Source organism: Cornus florida, unplaced genomic scaffold, assembly GCF_030987335.1.
Source record: "Cornus florida cultivar Cherokee Brave unplaced genomic scaffold, ASM3098733v1 CherokeeBrave_3.0.0_Hap2_Chr02, whole genome shotgun sequence".
Lineage (NCBI taxonomy): Eukaryota > Viridiplantae > Streptophyta > Magnoliopsida > Cornales > Cornaceae > Cornus > Cornus florida.
This window is the reverse complement of record NW_026775572.1, coordinates 36,111,740-36,131,785: the sequence shown is the minus strand read 5'-3', so window position 1 is coordinate 36,131,785 and position 20,046 is coordinate 36,111,740. Positions and strand designations below refer to the sequence as shown.

The window sequence follows — 20,046 nt, the reverse complement described above, 5'->3', positions numbered from 1 at the left end:
ATATACACACTAAAGGAACCTCACTAGACTATAGGGTTGTCTCAACCTGAATAGTAGGTAACATGCAAAACGCACATATAGTGGGCATGAGTACCTAGACCTACTAGGGTACACAACTACACTATATCTAGCTACACATCCCTGGCGATATACGCGCCCTAACCATTGATCCTGAGACTCAAACTCATATCATGGCACTATACGTATATATATATAATCTAGTAACCATCCTATCCAGTATAAATTAATTTCCATAAGTCATTCAACTTGTTCAGCTGACCTGACTTGAATATAAGTAGGACTTAACATTTTAGTTAATCCATTCCCTTATATAATAAATTAATCCTCCATAAGTCATTCAACTTGTTCAGCTGACCTGACTTAAATATAAGTAGGACTTAACATTTTAGTTAATCCATTCCCCTATATAAAATAGGTAGGACTTAACTGATAAGTTAATCCATCCCTAGAATGCCACCGTCCCATACCGGTGCATTAAACCACACAATCCAACAATTGGTGTAACAATTAAGAAAATGCATCAAACATTCCATAAATAACTATGATAAATATGATATCAAGTTATCACATAATAGGAATGACTTATTATTTCTTTAAACTTCCTATATCATATGTCCTACACAAACTGAATCTTATACATGATGATATTTTATTATACCGTTAAATAAGGATTCTCTATATCCAATTCATCCTACACATTTAATCTCAATTGTTAAAATATTTTAAAAGATTAAATCCATTCGTTTGTTTAAAACATTCAAATAGCAAGTATCATTATGATTGAGTCTATTTAAATTTATTAAAACCAAAACCTAGTCCCTATTTAATGTTCAGGAATCCTAGGCATGTTTCTACGTTCCATCATTCCACAGATATGAAAAATACATAATTTAAACATGTAAAAATTCACATAAGAAATCAAATCAAAATCATGCATTTTATCAATTCATAACACAAGAACAGATATGAACCAATTTCATAAAACTTATGTTCTAACCCAATTAAACATGCATAATTATTTAATTTTATGTGTTTAATAAATCCTGGAATTTCCTAGGCATGTACAGAAACACGAATCAAAGGGAAAGAGATAGAAGAAAAACTTGCCTTAAACTTTCGGACTGAAAGTTAAACTTCTTCTTCCTTGATCTTCTCTCTAAAGGGTTTTCTCCTCATTCATTCCTCTTTCTCCTTCTCTCTTTAACTCTCTCTCTCTAGAATATATTACGTGATATATTTTCACTCATTTTTCAACCTATAGTTGTGTATTTATAGGCTAAATAATAACCCTATTCCTTTTTCCAATCCAAGTCAACTTAATAAAGAAAAATAAAAAAATAAAAATATTAAAAAGGTAACTTAAAATATGTTAAGTATATAATTTATGTATATCCTCATTAAATAAATAAAATATATACATTAGATTATTTATTTATACTAAAGTTACCATAATATTAAAAAGTAACTTAAAACATGTTACGTATATAATCTATCTGTATCCCCATTAAATAAATAAAATATATGCATCAGATTATTTATTTATACTAAAGTTACCATAACATTAAAAAGGTAACTTAAAACATGTTACGTATAAAATATATGTATATCCTTATTATATAAATATATAAAATATATACATCAGATTATTTATTAATACTAAAGTTACTATAATATTAATAAATTACTTTCCTTTTTATATATATGTATCCTTATTATATAAATATATAAAATATATACATCAGATTATTTATTAATACTAAAGTTACTATAATATTAATAAATTACTTTCCTTTTTATATATTTGTATATACATATATATCTATATATATACATATACAACTATCCATGGGAAATTATCCATACCCATCCAGCCTCCTATCCAAGTAGTCCATGGGACCCAATTGGTTGACCCATTACTACTAACCATAACCATAAAAGAAAAATAAAATAAAATAATAAAAGAAAAGAAAATATTTAATTTTCAATTAATCAAAACACTATTTAAGCACATAATTTAATTAAACAATTAACACATAGATAAATACAAATAATACATAGACACATAATTAAATAATCAAGTAATATCTAATTCAATTAAACACATAAGCAATTAGTCAAATAATTAATTAAATAATTAAAAATACAATTAAAATAAATAAATAAATACCGAGATTATCCTTTTAAAATTAGGGGTATTACATTCTTCCCCCCTAACAAAAGGAATTCCGTCCTCGAAATTCGCCCTTACTTTATTCCAGTATGCTTGGAACCTGTGAGCGAAAAACATTCTCATATTCCCAAGTATATGCAACCTCACTATAAGGACTCCACTTAACTCCAATATACCAAGTGGTATACAGGGTTCTTATATTTTAAGAAACACAATAATCATACGATACGTAGGTTGTATCAATGTAATCCTCCCATGTCGACAAGGGAATGATTTACATATCTCCAAGTGCTATAGAATATACGCACAAACTCCTATGCACCCAGCGCTAATAATTTGGTACCGCTAATTCAGAGGTGACTGCATCAATTGCGAAACACAATCTTCTAAAAGTCAATGTAATAACTAAAATTGACCTTTCTCCAAAAATCGTCGTTCTTCCTACATGGAAAACAGAACTAGCAAACTACTCCCTGATAGAAAAACTCTAGTATATGACTTCAACTATTTACAACATCCCACTGTCGCCTCCCAACCGCGCGCAGTTCAATACAAAGGGAAGTATCTCTTTCCGACATATTTTTAAATGAAGTCGAGGTCTGATTGTACAACCCTTACTTCCATTTCCAACCAACAAATGAGAGGTATGCATTGTGAAAGATATAAAACCTCCAAAGTTGTCACTCTAACCTTCTTGTGCCAACAATATCACTGACAAAATTCTGACAAGTGAAGTAAACACTTCCAACTGTCCATGAAAATCTAGGATATACGCCTCAAACATATCCTGTATGGTCTAATTTAATCTCTCTATTAATTCATCCGTTTATAGATATGAAATAGAGCTGTTGCTCCAAAATCTTCATAAAGCTCATTCGAAATAGCACTTTGCATCCACTAATATGGACATCCACATGCTATAACACCACTATCACTAAACTATAGAACTACTATGAAGTTCTAAAATAAGCATCACTCAAATTTATGTCCTCAAGCGAACTTTCTCAATCCACCACTCGGATTCCATATGAAAAATTGAAATTCCAAATCAATGTCGATCCTTCCCACTGACCGTCACTCCCGTTTAGTTCAACTTCCATATTTATTATAGGAAGTGGCTAAATATTCCTATGATATCCGATGATCAACTTTCCACCTTTGTAGCAGGTTTTACACTTAGGGCAACTATATATATCTGTACCTGTTTACCAAAACTGATATTTAATGTCGTGATGTACCTTCTAACCATTTGGGTGTACCAAGAAAAATTATAAATTTTCATCTCAGTCGCCCAACCGTCATATCACTATTTACAGAAACTACTAACTCTCTTCCAGTACCTTAAACTCCTTCTCTAGGGTCAGCTCCAATATTTAAAATTGACCTCCTGAACTACCTTGGTAATAACAAGTGTTATTATTACACCTGCTATACATTCAACTGATAACTCATCAACGAACCGAAAGATTTAAATATCTTATCAGTTGTTAAGAGCATCCACTTCCATAATTGCTTCCACCAGACGAAACTTGATATAAAGTGTAAATTACCACTTCTATCTATCTAAACCGTCTCGTGATCCATTATATTTGTATGAACTAAAGTCCTACCAGTTCAAAATAGACAAGAACTAAGCTGACCTAACTTATCAGTCAACCAATATCCTATATAGAATCATGACCCTTGTACGAAGTCAGCAATCCCTCAACTAAATTCGTGAAAAATGCTCTCTCATTTCCACTTCAATATAGGGAATAGTTGAAAATGATCTAGTGATCTCTGATGGTCCATCTCGACTATCTAATAAAAATTACAATGGGAGACAAAATCACTATGTCCCTCCTCCTGCCTGTCCTTCAAACGTCTGCTTCATACCGTGAAGTATCATATTTCCACTAGGATAAATAAAGAACTAAGAGTTGTGAAACTCAGTCCTTGCATCCTCCATCCAATTTGTTTGGAGAAAGTACCGTTAATCCGGTACCACCAGCTTTCGTCTGTACCCATTGTTTAAATTGGAGCATCTTCAAAAGCGAATTCTGCAACTAAATCTATCCACCACTGATCTGTGATAAACTTATCGATATTGAAAGTCAATCGGTAATTCTATTTATCAGTAGTCAACTATGACTTTAACTCAACAAAAGTCAACAAACTACGACATTTCCATATATACCACGCACCTCATCTTTATATAAGTGTTTGGTCTCACCATCTTATCTTTGACACACCCTGCTTTTTTAAGACAAGTTAATGACAATCCAACTTCTTTGTCTAACTTCAAAAGAATATGAAATCTTTCCATCCTCTACATAAGTCTTCAATTTCCTTGCAACAGTTAATTGTTGCAAATTGTGACTAAAAAAAATAATTCCATATTATTTATGGAAATGAAGAGACTTAGTTTCCTCCTCTATATATAACACCAGCAAATTCTTCCTAATGACACACCCTCGTGAATAAATTATTAATTAAGAATTTACTGATGAATATTTATTCAATATCCGATCCTCACTCGGTGTTATTCCAATAAGTATTTAATCCAGTACTAAATCCTCCTTCCGACTTAGTAACAATTTCTGAAATTTTCAAGAAAATGTTCAGCAAATCTAGCATCTCTGATAAATCATCATGGCGTTACAGTTATCTTTATTTACCACCACCTCACGCATACCGAAACATTAACAACCACCAATATCATGGCATTGTAATATGATACAAATCCATACCTAACGTAATGTATATCAAACTAATCATTTTAGATTCTTTGACTCGTAGTGATGGTTTAGCTATCCCATCCTAAAACATACCATAATGATACATGTCCAGGTCCAATAGATTGGCTAGATTTATGTGTATCTACCAAATCCTACGACCGTACGCTCACAAATCTAACGTAAATAGTGCTATTAGTCCATGTTATTAAAACAATAGCTAACTGACCACACACTTATGTCTCCAACTAAACCACATACCAAATCCCGAGTAATTAACAAAAAAAAAAAACAAAACAAAAAAAAATTAAAACACGTATGATAAACACAATAAAACAAGATATACTTCTACTTAGGACATCGTTCTTTCTAGAAAAGAAAGTCTCCTTTGAAATCAACCTTACTAGATTGTTTCAAAATTTCCTTTTATAGTTTCGTAAATAATCATTCAACTTCGAAACATATCCTTTAAAACATCACTTAAAAGCACAAATGTTTTCCTAAGCAAATACCAAGGGCTTAACCCTCATCCTTCTTATATGCGGAATGTAAACTGTGTTACTTGACTTTATAAATTGAATTAGAATGTCACAAGATAATACCAATGCCTTTTTGTATGTGATTTAATAATTATGTATTTCGTTCTGCTAAGAACACATCCGATCCCCAAACTCCTGAACAATACTTCTTATATACCTCTTTTAGAGATGATAAGAAAGATTTAATTATTTGTAGATTGATCAACCCCAATTCTACTAATAACATTCGCTATATTACTAGCAATTTAGATCACCTCGCACAATCATCCCTCTTCAAGATTTAGTACCCTCTCTATTGAATACACATAAATCTCCTCTATTAGGATCCTCTTTGGCTCATACTCCTTGCTTGTCTCCTTTTTGAGATCAACTGAAGTCGTGTTGGCCCGAATATGCGGTGACCTATCACGTACACCTAAATCCTTCCTTGGCTTATACTTTTAAAGTAACACCAAACGAACCTAAACGATCGATCCCTAACTCTGCCTTCTGGTAACGAAATCGATAACGTACTCCTTTACTCCATTAGTTCTTTATCGCTTTCGCCTTGAACCCATCCTTTTCCTAGTGCCAAACATTCTATGACTATAGAATATAATTGACATAAGCTCCTCCTAACAAATCCTAAGTAGAATGCAACGAATCCTAATACGGGCTCTAAGTTTTAAGAGACGCAACGCGGAAGTCACATAACAAAAGACACTCCTAAGGACACTTGAACCTGGAGTACTCTGATACCAACTGTGATACCCCCGAATTTCCGAATGCGGGTTGGCCAGGCCCACGCCCGAATACCCGAGGATATCAAAACAAATTGATAATAAACGAACACAGAGTACAAAAGAATAAAAAAGAATAAATAAAATGCTGACAAGAAACTAAAATGATAATCTAATAATAAACCTCATAATATATTTCCATTAATTAATAAACTCTTCTGATATAATTGATCCTCCAAAATACAACTCGGGAATCCATACTGTGTGGACCCCTAGAAAATCCAAACTAAACAAATGACAGTAATCTAAAACAGGAAACTGAATCATAAAGGAACCCCTATGTAGCATTGGAAGAATGAAGTAGACTGATCCCCGCTCAGCACGAACAACCTCTACTCGTGACGAACACTTGAAAAATAATGGTGGGTCAGGCCCACAAACAAGTTCTACTCTACTACAGTCCAAGCAGAGATCCGATACACGTATACATCCTAGTCAATCCAATAGTAACTAGTAGTCCGTATATATATATATATACACACTAAAGGAACCTCACTAGACTATAGGATTGTCTCAACTTGAATAGTAGGCAACATGCAAAATGCACATATAGTGGGCATGAGTACCTAGACCTACCAGGGTACACAACTACACTATATCTAGCTACACATCCCTGGCGATATACGCGCCCTAACTATTGATCCTGAGACTCAAACTCATATCATGGCACCATACGTATATATATAAAATCTAGTAACCATCATATCCAGTATAAATTAATCTCCATAAGTCATTCAACTTGTTCAGCTGACCTGACTTGAATATAAGTAGGACTTAATATTTTAGTTAATCCATTCCCTTATATAATAAATTAATCCTCCATAAGTCATTCAACTTGTTCAGCTGACCTGACTTAAATATAAGTAGGACTTAACATTTTAATTAATCCATTCCCTTATATAAAATAGGTAGGACTTAACTGATAAGTTAATCCATCCCTAGAATGCCACCATCCCATACCGGTGCATTAAACCACACAATCCAACAATTGGTGTAACAATTAAGGAAATACATCAAACATTCCATAAATAACTATGATAAATATGATATCAAGTTATCACATAATAGGAATGACTTATTATTTCTTTAAACTTCCTATATCATATGTCCTACACAAACTGAATCTTATACATGATGATATTTTATTATACTGTTAAATAAGGATTCTCTAAATCCAATTCATCCTACACATTTAATCTCAATTGCTAAAATATTTTAAAAGATTAAATCCATTCGTTTGTTTAAAACATTCAAATAGCAAGCATCATTATGATTGAGTCTATTTAAATTTATTAAAACCCAAACCTAGTCCCTATTTAATGTTCAGGAATCCTAGGCATGTTTCTACGTTCCATCATTCCACAGATATAAAAAAAACATAATTTAAACATGTAAAAATTCACATAAGAAATCAAATCAAAATCATGCATTTTATCAATTCATAACACAAGAACAGATATGAACCAATTTCATAAAATCTATGTTCTAACCCAATTAAACATGCATAATTATTTAATTTTATGTGTTTAATAAATCCTGGAATTTCCTAGGCATGTACAGAAACACGAATCAAAGGGAAAGAGAAAGAAGAAGAACTTGCCTTAAACTTTCGGACTGAAAGTTAAACTTCTTCTTCCTTGATCTTCTTTCTAAAGGGTTTTCTCATCATTCCTTCCTCTTTCTCCTTCTCTTTCTAACTCTCTCTCTCTAGAATATATTACGTGATATATTTTCACTCCTTTTTCAACCTATAGTTGTGTATTTATAGGCTAAATAATAACCCTATTCATTTTTCCAATCCAAGTCAACTTAATAAAGAAAAATAAAAAAATGAAAATATTAAAAAGGTAACTTAAAATATGTTAAGTATATAATTTATGTATATCCTCATTAAATAAATAAAATATATACATCAGATTATTTATTTATACTAACGTTACCATAATATTAAAAAGTAACTTAAAACATGTTACGTATATAATCTATCTGTATCCCCATTAAATAAATAAAATATATACATCAGATTATTTATTTATACTAAAGTTACCATAATATTAAAAAGATAACTTAAAACATGTTACGTATAAAATATATGTATATCCTTATTATATAAATATATAAAATATATACATCAGATTATTTATTAATACTAAAGTTACTATAATATTAATAAATTACTTTCCTTTTTATATATATGTATCCTTATTATATAAATATATAAAATATATACATCAGATTATTTATTAATACTAAAGTTACTATAATATTAATAAATTACTTTCCTTTTTATATATATGTATATACATATATATCTATATATATTCATATACAACTATCCATGGGTAATTATCCATACCCATCCAACCTCCTATCCAAGTAGTCCATGAGACCCAATTGGTTGAACCATTACTACTAACCATAACCATAAAAGAAAAATAAAATAAAATAATAAAAGAAAAGAAAACATTTAATTTATAATTAATCAAAACACCATTTAAACACATAATCTAATTAAACAATTAACACATAGATAAATACAAATAATACATAAACACATAATCAAATAATCAAGTAATACCTAATTCAATTAAACACATAAGCAATTAGTCAATTAATTAATTAAATAATTAAAAATACAATGAAAACAAATAAATAAATACCGAGACTATCCTTTTAAAATTAGGGGTATTACATCCTTCTTCATCCCGCTCCACCAATACTGACGTCTCAAATTGTGATACATCTTAGTACCACCTGGATGAACTGTAAAGCGGGAAGTGTGAAACTCCCGTAAGATATCCTTATGACAAACTGTGGGGACAAACAGCAAATCTCTGAACCGTAGACATCCGTCTGCATGCAAGGTCCAATTCTTCACTATCTCACCACTGGAGATCAAAGTGTGAATGATATCCAAATTCGGATCCAATATCTGTGACTCAATCACTCGTCTGACAAAAGTAGGCTGAGCTACAAGACTAAACAAGAATGCTGACTCAATACCAACATTATCATCAAAATAGTACAATCCCATCTCTGCCAAATCCTCAAACATTTTCCATTTTCAAATGCCTAACCTAGCTAAAGTCTCACGAGATTTCTGGCTTAAGGCATCAGCTACCACATTTGCCTTGCCCGAATGATACTGCAAGTCAAAGTTGTAGTCAAAGAATTCAACCCATTGTCTTTGTCTGTTATTCAAGTCCTTTTGGAAAAAAAGGTACTTAAGGCTCTTGTGATCCGAGAACACCTCGAATCTCTCACCATACAAGTAGTGCCTCTAACACTTCAAGGCAAAAATGACTGTCACTAGCTCCAAGTCATGAGTAGGGTAGTTAAGCTCGTGAGTCTTCAACTGTCGAAACCCATAAGCCATTACTGTACCATCCTGTATCAATACACACCCCAAACCATCACGTGAAGCATCACAATAGATCATATAACCCAAGCCATACTCGGGTATCACCAACACTGGAGACATAGTCAACTTTGTCTTCAATTCCTGAAAGGATGACTCACAGGCCTCACTCCATGCAAATTTGATCCCCTTCCGGGTCAATCTAGTCATAGGAGCTGCCAAACGGGAAAAATCCTTCACAAATCTCCGATAATAACCTGTCAGGCCAAGGAAACTTCAGATCTCAAATACATTCTTGGGTTGTTCCCAATTCAAAACTGCTTCAATCTTCAATGGATCCACTGAAACCCCACTTTTCGAGACTACATGTCCCAAAAATTTCACATCTTATAGCCAAAACTCATATTTCTTGTATTTGGCGTATAAGTGGTGCTCCTACAGAATCTGCAACATTGTACTTAAATGGATCTCTTGCTCCTCCCGAGTCTGTGAATACATAAGGATGTCATTCACGAAAACTACTACAAATTGGTCCAAGTAATCGTGGAAGACACGGTTCATTAGGTCTATGAATGCCGTTGGCGCATTAGTCAGACCAAAGGGCATAACATGGAACTCGTAATGCCTATACCGTGTACAGAACGGTGTTTTTGAGATATCCTCATCCCTAACCCGTAACTGACAATAGCTTAATCTCAAGTCAATCTTTGAAAAGCAACTAGCTCCTCTCAACTAATTAAACAAATCATCTATCTTTGGCAAAGGATATTTGTTCTTGATGGTGGCATGATTCAATCTCCGATAATTAATGCACAACCTCAAAGAACCATCTTTCTTCTTAGCAAACAAGACCGGTGTACCCCACAGTGACACACTCGGTCGGATGAAGCCTTTCATCCTCAAATTGTTAAGCTGCTTCTTTAATTCCTTTAATTCTATTGGTGCCATACGATATGGTACTATTGGCGCTGTACCCAACATCAAATCAATGGCATACTCCACCTTTCGATGTGGAGGTAACTTTGTCAAGTCTTCTGGAAACACATTCAGAAAATCGTGTACAACCACTAGATAATCAACCCCACAAAACTCAACATCATAATCCGCAAAAAGGCTAGCCAAGAAGAAATCATGTCGATCTCGACCTCTAACACCATAAAAAGGAGGAGTGAGGGAATCACACCGGTCTCTTACGAAACGAAAGCAATCTCCATCTGGGGTTCACACTGATACTCTGCCCCTGAAACAATCAATGACGGCTCTAAAGGACGATAACCAATCCATCCTAAGAATAACGTTAAACCCTGTCATCTCGAGAAGGATGAGGTCAAACTCAAGCACTAGTCCAACAATGGTGATAGAACAACCATGACAAACTCTACCAAGAGTGACTGAACCCCTAACAGGCGTGTCAATACGAAGTGGTTTGTCTAATTGACTAACCTCCAACCCCAATGCTCGTGCAAATAATGAAGCAATGAATGAATAGGAAGCACCAGAATCAAACAACACTCGAGCCCAAGAACGGACCAGAAGAAACATACCCTGACAACAGAAGGACTGGATGATGGCTTGGCTGGAACGACTGCATACACACGACCCTGGGTCCTCTGCCCCTGAGAAACCCCGGTATGAAAACCCGACTGTTGAGTAAGTGCACTAGAAGGGGCTCCCCTGCCCGATCGCGAACTATGAGCTATCATGGCTGGCTGAGATAGTTGAGGTGGTGGTGGCAATCGAAACCCTGACTGGATTGTGGCAGACTATGTCTGCCTTTGTTGTGAACCTCTACCCCTGCCTGAACCACTACCCCGTTATGGACAATCCCTCACCCTATGGCACTGTTGGCCGGAACCAAAACACCCACCCGACGCCTCTTGAACATGAGTACACTGGTACTTGTAGTGTCTCACCTGTCCGTACCTAAAATAAGTAACATCCAGTCTAATAAACCCTATAGACACTGAAATAGTGGGTGCGGATTTGGCTGACTACTATCTCCTAAACCCTGCTTAAGACCATCAAATTATATCTTTTTAACTCTCTCCGCTTAGGTGTCGGAAAGTACTTCTCATAAAAGGGTTTCTTGAAAGCATCATATGTCATGGTATCCACATTGTGGGTATGAGAAATGGTCTTCCACCAAATCTCAGCATCCCCTATAAAGTTGTAAGTAGCCAGAATAATCTTCAACCTGTCCGACACCAAGTTCATAGCATTCAAATGCTTCTCCACCCTTTCCATAAAACTGTCTGTAACAAGCGGATCTAGGTCGCCCTTAAATAGAGTCAGCATTAACTTCATAAACTTTGTTATGTAGTTAAGAGTCTTCTCTAACTTATTTTTCTCTGGAGGTGGTGCCGGTGGTGGCACAACTTATGACGATGATGCTACTACAGTCCGAAGTGCATCCTGAATGACTGCTTGTAGAGCCAACCTAACCTGATCTTCACCTATCTGAGTAGGTGGCTCAACAGTCCTCCTCGCTTGTCCTCCTCTTAGAGGGATTAAATCACGCAACAACGTGTCCTCCTCAACCTGCTCCTGATCCCTATCCATGGGATTGGAGCTAAAACTCTCCCTAGAATCCCTTCGAGGTGGCATGACAATAAAAAGAAGAAGAGACAAGTCAAAAACAATGACATAAGACACGCTCGAGAACTAAGTCCTTACACGAATGATTTGACGAGAATGAAAACACATAAACACCTTCCATAGTCCTGGAGCACCCAACCAATAATAATGATGATGATGATCATGCTATCAACATGCAACAACATTAAACACTTAGCACGTATCATGTAAACAGTTAAACAAGTAAGCAAATAGGCATGCCTTTCAAATAGCTAAACACTTAAAAAATAAGCATATAAGCATGCAGTTCAACTTCCCATGCAATCCTGGGTAGGCCTCTACCCAGCGTCCTAATAGTATTCGAACCATTGCTCTAATACCAAATTTGTAACAACTCGAACCCGAGGGTCCGAAACGTTAGTTGGGTCCTTACCCAAACTCGAGGTTAACTAGGGGCATGATCGACCTTTCATAAGTCAACGCAAGGCATGGACCTCATCCACAAGTCCACAACTTTCCCGAATTGCCAACACCACTAGAGGAACTCAATGTAGGGAGGAAGAAGAGGATTGACCGGCTAACAGCCTTATGTTAGCCGGTAAATACATAAGGTTCGGTCGGCTGACCTAGATGGTCGGCTGGCCGAAACGATGCACAAATGTGCATGCTCTTGGGACTTCCAGAATTTGGTCTCTCGACCGGTTGGAAATCTAGCTTCGGATGATTGCTAGAGGTTCAGTTGGCTGATGGGGAAATTTGACCAGCCGAAACAACCCAGTTCACAACCCCACTCTCTGTCAAGCATAAAAAATGCCTTGTTGGTCGACTGGTTTTCCTTGTCGGTCAGCTGGTTCTCTTTATCAGCTAGTCGACAAGCCCGGGAATGTTGCTAACTGCAGTTGGAAACACAAAAAACTGGGCTCGTTATGAGCCAAACCTAACACACAACCACACTCGAATCCACGACAATGAAATATAAATTATACTTTATAATTGAAACGAATATAAACTTCCCAAAATACTCTATCATTTCCTATTCAATACAAAGTGTCAACATAGTCCCAAATTACAACAAAATTTCTGTCAAAAATCAGTTATAGTATTTGGCCATACAGTACAAAATGATTACATTTTCAATAAGAGACTTTATAAAAGAATGGGTTTACAATACAAAAGATGACAAAACGACTTCAAGTCTCATCAAGCTTGTGGTGGATCATCATCTGCCACTTCCTTCACGTATCCTGAAAAATGTTAATAATAAAATGGGGTGAGCCAACCGCTCAGTAGGAAGTGTCTAAGACACACCTGTTACGACCCCGTGAATCTATATAAGGAATAAAATACAAGTAAACAGGATCATGCTTTGGGAATTAAATAAAACGATAATAATATCAACAAACACTTAAACAAGTCATCCAACTACCAAGTGTGCAATATATGCCAATGAAATGCCATGCCATGCAATGTTGCTCCCAATTTCTGAGACAATACTGTTTCACCTTTCAAACCGTTAGTGCAATCCGACCCCAAGGCAACTTCAAGGCATCACGAAAGGAGGATTGGATAACTATCCATGACTACAAGGTAACTCTAAGGCGTCGTATCCGGCTTAGGTAGCTCAACAACACTAGGGTCTCTCCTTTGTCCCCTCTTGACCACACGTAACACCACAGACCACTAAGCGACTACTAGGAGTCCGGTTTTCGCAAATTCAAAAACATTTTTCCCCTTTTTCTTTCCCAATAAATGCATTAATGCCTATTGCTTCATAATTATTTTGCCAACAATGAAATTTCACATAAGTCACCAATTACTAACCATATACTTATACATCATGCTTTCAAATAAACAATTTAAACACGTTGGACATATCATAGCATACTTTGAAGGTATTTCATCACATTAACATAAAGAACAAGAATTTTGGCCAAATAACCACATAAACCAAATTGTCACATAAAACCCTAAGTATCATAAGTTAAACACTCAAATTAAACATGTTCGAGAGCAAATTTAAGGGAAAAAATTCACTAAAATCAAATAAAGTAAGGGTTAGAACACCCCTACCTCTAATTGAATGAAAAACCCCAAATTCACCAAATTTTCGAATCCCAATTGGTGGCCAAACAGAGATTTGTTCTGATCAAATCGTCGGCCTCGACGCACTCGTTAACTTTGCCTTAAGTGGCAAAGCCAAATTCTCAAAGGACATGACTAGATCAAGATTTAAATTGATGGCAAAAAAAAAAAGGAAAGAAATTGAGGGAGGGAGGAAATGGTGATGATATAATGGCCTTAAAGCCATTAAAATTGTTATATAACAATGGGCCCCACAAAAATTAAAATATCTTCCTTTCATAATACTATATGCATTCTCCAAACTTGATATCTTTTTTGGGACAGATGGAGTATTATATATATATATATATGCACACACACACACACCAATCACTTACCACCACACAATTAGTTACATAACCAAGTAAATATGCTCCAGATAATAATGCATGAAATGTAATGGACTCGTGACACAACCCACGTACACATCAACCCCGGTAGCGGGTCCCATCTGGGACTCCTCGGTCCGAATGACAGAACAATATCGAAATGGCAACCAATACATTTCCAAGAGTTCTAAACTCAAGAAAATGTCCAAACCAACTCCCAGGCACACCCGACACACCCCACGGTGTCCGGCATGCAAAACGAGAAAAGATAAAAATATCCTTAAAAAATAAAAAAAAAAAATTCTATAAAATGGAAAATGACGAAAATTGAAAACATTACATAAATATGTGAGTGAGATACATAGATGGGAGCAAAGAGAGGGAAAAAAAAAAAATAGATCTGGTGGGTTTAACCCTAAAAAATGGGTATAACCCATGTTTTATATCTTTGTAAGTTTAAAAAAGATGTCAACCTCTTATTGGGACACGTTAGTATGCATGATACAATTTGTCCTGATGGGGCAAGACTGAAGTATTATCCTTATTGTAAAACGTGAATGAGAGTAGAAAAAAGGAGGGAAAAAAAGTCATATAAGGATGCAATTCTTTGGGGGCCAATATTAAATTTATGTATCAATTAGAGTTCAACTGAACGAGGAAGGAGAGAGAATTGAGAAAAAAAACATAAGTTATTTTAGGATATATGTATTTGAGGCCTAATATAAAATCGGAATGGATAAGGAGAGAGAGAAAAGAGAAAAGAGAAAAAATAAGTTATTTTACTATATAAATATTTGAGGCCAGATGGAAATTCTACTGAACCAGATGTGGCTGCTAGGAATATCTCTCTTTCTGATTTGATGTAGTTGTCCTTGTTGCTTTATTGTGCTTGGACAGTGGAGTCTATCCACTGCTCTTTAGTTTTCTTTTCTAAGTTTAAGGTATGGATGTATGTATCCGTTCATTCTTAGTTGTGTTCTTTCATTATGGGGAATGCCCTCTGTGCTCCTGTACATATTTTTATTTTCTTTTTATACAACCATAATTATGGAAAATATATATATATATATTTTGAGGCCTAATATAAAATCGAAACGAGTGGAGATGAGATAAAAAAAAGTTGTTTTAGGATATAAATTTTTGAGGCCTAATATAATTTTTTTATATTTATTAGAGTTTAACAATATTAGGAAATAATTATAGTATTACTTGATATAAAAAAATTTTAAAATTTTGGAGCCTTCCTATTAGCTGGGGCCTAAGTCGCCTAAGGCTTGAGTCGGCCCTGATTTGGTGGTACGAAAGTCATGGAGTGAGTTTATTTTGTGTAGGTGAGCAATTATGTTTATTTTGTATACTATTCCCTGCTTAATTGGACTCAACAGATTCATATAGCAGAGTTTACCAAAGCATGAACTACCACAGCCAGGTCTTCAACCTAATTCAGGACTTCTAGATAACACAATTGAAAAAAATAAGTCATTTTCTTAATAATTTTTAAAAATCATTTTCTTCATATATATCAATTTATGTGGAGCCTTGTTTGTAGAAAAAAAAAAAAAGAAACAAAAAAAGAAAAGAAAAAAAGAAAAGAGACAAAGACCAAGACTTTAGCGGCTATGGACTCCTTTTTCTCTACCGTGTGAGTGACAAGATAATGGACCACCAAACTAACTAGTAGATCGACCTGTAGAATAAAATGTATATAAATAAGAGCTTTAAACCAGCATTGCTACACATCAAACATAAACCATGGGGTCTCCAACGTTAGAGAAGTTCCTCTCATTTGTTTCCTTAGTCTTGTTTGTAGTGCTATTGTCTTCACCCAATTTAGCTTCTGCTTCTGTTCAAGAAGCTAAAGCTCTCCTCAAATGGAAACACAGGCTTCAACACCAAAACAATTCTGTGCTAAATTCATGGATTTTTCCATCTAATTATAATGCCACAGTTTCTTCAAGCCATCCAAAAACAAGTATCATCCCATGCACTTGGTCCGGAGTTTCTTGCAGTATTCATGGAAGTGTCAGGAGACTGAACCTCACAAATTCAAGTGTAGAAGGTACGCTCTATGATTTTCCATTTTCGTCTCTCCCTCATCTTGCATATATTGATCTCAGCATGAATGTTCTTTGCGGTACCATCCCACCTCAAGTTGGTAAACTCTCAAAACTCATCTATCTTGATTTGGCCATCAATCAGTTTTCCGGAATAATCCCACCACAAATCGGAAATCTGACAACTCTTCAAGTCCTCCACCTGTTCCAGAATCACCTAAATGGCTCAATTCCTAGAGAAATAGGCCAGCTAAAGTCCCTTTATGAGCTTGCTTTGTGTACTAATGATCTTGATGGTCCCATTCCCGCTTCTTTGGGCACATTGAGCAACTTGGCTTCTTTGTTTCTTTATGAAAACAAACTCACTGGTTCCATTCCTCCAGAAATGGGGAATCTCTTCAATCTTGTCATTCTTGACATGAATACGAACCTTCTCACAGGTCCTATCCCTTCCACTTTCAAGAACTTGAATAAGCTAACCATGTTGCACCTATTCAAAAATCAGCTCTCTCATTCCATTCCACCAGAGATAGGAAACCTGAAATCGCTTGAGACACTGATTATTTATAAAAATAATCTTTGTGGCACAATCCCGGCATCCTTGGGTGATATAAGCTCGCTAACTCGACTATTTCTCTATGAAAATCAACTTTCTGGTCCCATTCCTAAAGAATTAGGGAAGTTAAAGTTTCTCTATGACCTACAATTGAGTGCGAATCAATTCATTGGTTCTGTTCCTACTTTATTTGGCAACTTAAGCAACATGAAGTTCTTGTCCCTCCGTGACAACCAACTCTCTGGTCCTATTCCACAAGAAATTGGGAACCTGGAGAAGTTGGTCGTATTGCAAATGGATCATAATCAGTTTTCTGGCTATTTGCCTAAAAACATTTGCGAAGGTGGAAAACTACAAAACTTCACGATAAACAGTAACCAGGTCAAGGGTCCTATCCCCAAAAGCTTAAGAAACTGTTCTAGCTTAATCAGAATCCGTTTCAATGGAAACCAGCTCACTGGAGATGTATCTAAAGCTTTTGGTGTCTATCTAAATCTTAATTTCATGGATTCAAGTAACAACAATTTTTTTGGTGAAATCTCATATAGATGGGGACAGTGCCCAAATTTGACTAGCATATTGATGGCAAGGAACAATATCACTGGCCAAATACCACGAGAGTTAGGAAATTTATCTCGACTTCAGGTAATTGATCTTTCTTCGAATGAATTAGATGGGGATATTCCAAAGGAACTAGGGAACTTAGATTTGCTAAAGCTTGATTTGAAAGACAACCAACTTTCTAGTAGTATACCTAAAGAACTCGGATTACTAGCTAATCTGTTGTATCTTGACATGTCCATAAATAGATTGAGTGGGTCAATACCGGGAAATCTTGAAAAATGTTTGCAGCTGTATTACTTGAACTTGAGCTACAACCATTTTAGCCAAAAAAATTCCACCTGAAATGTATAATTTAGCTCACCTGTCCGAGCTAGATTTGAGTCACAATCTGCTCATGGGAGAAATATCGTCACAAATTGAAAATTTGCAGAGTTTGGAGGAGCTATATCTCTCCCACAACAACCTCTCTGGTTTACTTCCAGAGGCTTTTGAAAAAATGCATAGCATGATGTATGTTGACATATCCTACAATGGGTTTCGAGGTCCCATTCCCAGCAACAATGCCTTTAGAAATGCTACCATAGAGGCATTACAAGGGAACAATGGTTTGTGTGGCAATTCTACAGTATTGAAACCTTGCAAAAATGGCTAACACGTTGTGAAGGAAAGCCACAAACTCACTTTAGTTCTTATAATTGTATTGCCTCTTGTGGGAGCACTTTTACTTCTTGGTGCATTCATTGGACTCCTCATCATGTTTGGAAGTAGGAAAGGTAAAGCACCAATTGAACAAGGCTATTTCCAGGATGAAAACAATCTGTTTTCAATTCCTAATTTTGATGGAAGAGCAATGTATGATGAAATCTTAGAAGCCACTAATGAATTTGATGCCTCATATTGCATTGGGAAAGGAGGATACGGAACTGTCTACAAAGCAAAGTTGGCATCAGACAACATAGTGGCTGTGAAAAAACTTCACCCATTATCTGAGACAGCAGATTGCCAAGGGTTTTCGAATGAGGTGAGGGTATTGACTGAATTACGACATAAGAACATTGTCAAGCTTTATGGCTTCTGTTCATATGCTCAACATTCATTTCTGATTTGTGAGCACTTTGAAAGGGGTAGCTTGGCCACAATCCTAAGCAGAGATGAAGAGGCTAAACTTTTGGATTGGGCCAAGAGGGTGAATATCATTAAGGGGGTGGCTCATGCCGTATCTTACATGCACCATGATTGCTCACCCTCAATTGTTCATAGGGACATATCAAGCAACAATATTTTGTTGGACACCGAGTATGAGGCTCATGTCTCAGATTTTGGCACTGCTAAGCTTTTGAGGCTGGACTCATCAAATTGGAGTAAACTTGCAGGCACATATGGATATATGGCACCAGGTAAACGCAGTTCTGTGTTGTTAAAACTAATTTGTTATATGCAACACTGGAGACCAATTATACTGATCATATTATACTTTTTCTTTGCAGAACTAGCTTTCACAATGAAGGTGACCGAAAAGAGCGATGTGTATAGCTTTGGGGTGTTGACACTGGAAGTGATCAAAGGAAAGCATCCAGGCAATCTAACCACCTCACTACCATCTACATCTATTGGTCATAACATAATGCTGAAAGATGTGTTGGACCAACGGCTTCCAGCTCCCTCAACCGAAGCTGAAGAGGTGTTGATATCAATTGCGGAGATGACCAGTGCATGTTTAAATGTCAATCCACAATATAGGCCGACTATGCACATTGTCTCACACATGTTGTCAACCCTAGTAACACCTTCCTAGAACCATCCAGCTCAGTTGTGTGGAAGACTAGTTACTTAGGGAAGTATGGATATTCTGCAAAATAAAACCAAATGCTAGCCCAATATTTCTGCCCTTCTTTGTAACTTATAGTGTGCTGTTTTTAGTCCTTGGTAATCTATATGCACTTCGTATCAATATATTTTCAGCATTGTTTGTTCAACATTGTCCTCAATGTGCATACACGAGTTTAGACTTTCGTACTAAGTGGTTAACTGTTGTTTTGACCCCATGAGTAAATTATAACAATTATGGTACAAACTGAGAAACCACCTTGCGCTTAATATTCAAATCTTATCTTGTCATTAGGAAATTTTTTTATAAAAACACATGTTTCATTTATGAAAAAAGAAAAGCGCATGTTTCTGACACTTGAGCTATTTTAAATTAACAATTGATTAAATCAAGCCAACTATTTATTTCTTCATTTTTTTTCTACAAAAAATAACACGTT

The 20,046-nt window shown here is 35.5% G+C and overlaps 2 protein-coding genes across 2 annotated transcripts; both read left to right on the top strand.

Annotated features, from left to right (window-relative positions):
* Positions 1–16,357: 16,357 nt before the first annotated feature.
* On the top strand, positions 16,358–18,121 carry LOC132296041 (MDIS1-interacting receptor like kinase 2-like). The gene has a single exon (XM_059794287.1). It carries the CDS (start codon positions 16,358–16,360, stop codon positions 18,119–18,121), a length of 1,764 nt encoding a protein of 587 aa, XP_059650270.1.
* A 1-nt stretch (position 18,122) lies between these two features.
* Positions 18,123–19,574, top strand: LOC132296040 (MDIS1-interacting receptor like kinase 2-like). The gene is made up of 3 exons (XM_059794286.1): positions 18,123–18,384; positions 18,496–19,176; positions 19,267–19,574. Exons 1-3 carry the CDS (start codon positions 18,123–18,125, stop codon positions 19,572–19,574), a joined length of 1,251 nt encoding a protein of 416 aa, XP_059650269.1.
* Positions 19,575–20,046: the final 472 nt, after the last annotated feature.

Coding starts and splice junctions, on each gene's coding strand:
- LOC132296041 (XM_059794287.1), top strand. CDS start 16,358: ATGGGGTCTCCAACGTTAGAGAAGTTCCTCTCATTTGTTTCCTTAGTC.
- LOC132296040 (XM_059794286.1), top strand. CDS start 18,123: ATGTATAATTTAGCTCACCTGTCCGAGCTAGATTTGAGTCACAATCTG. Junction 18,385..18,495: donor GGCATTACAAGGGAACAATG/GTTTGTGTGGCA, acceptor CTCTTGTGGGAG/CACTTTTACTTCTTGGTGCA. Junction 19,177..19,266: donor ATATGGATATATGGCACCAG/GTAAACGCAGTT, acceptor TTTTCTTTGCAG/AACTAGCTTTCACAATGAAG.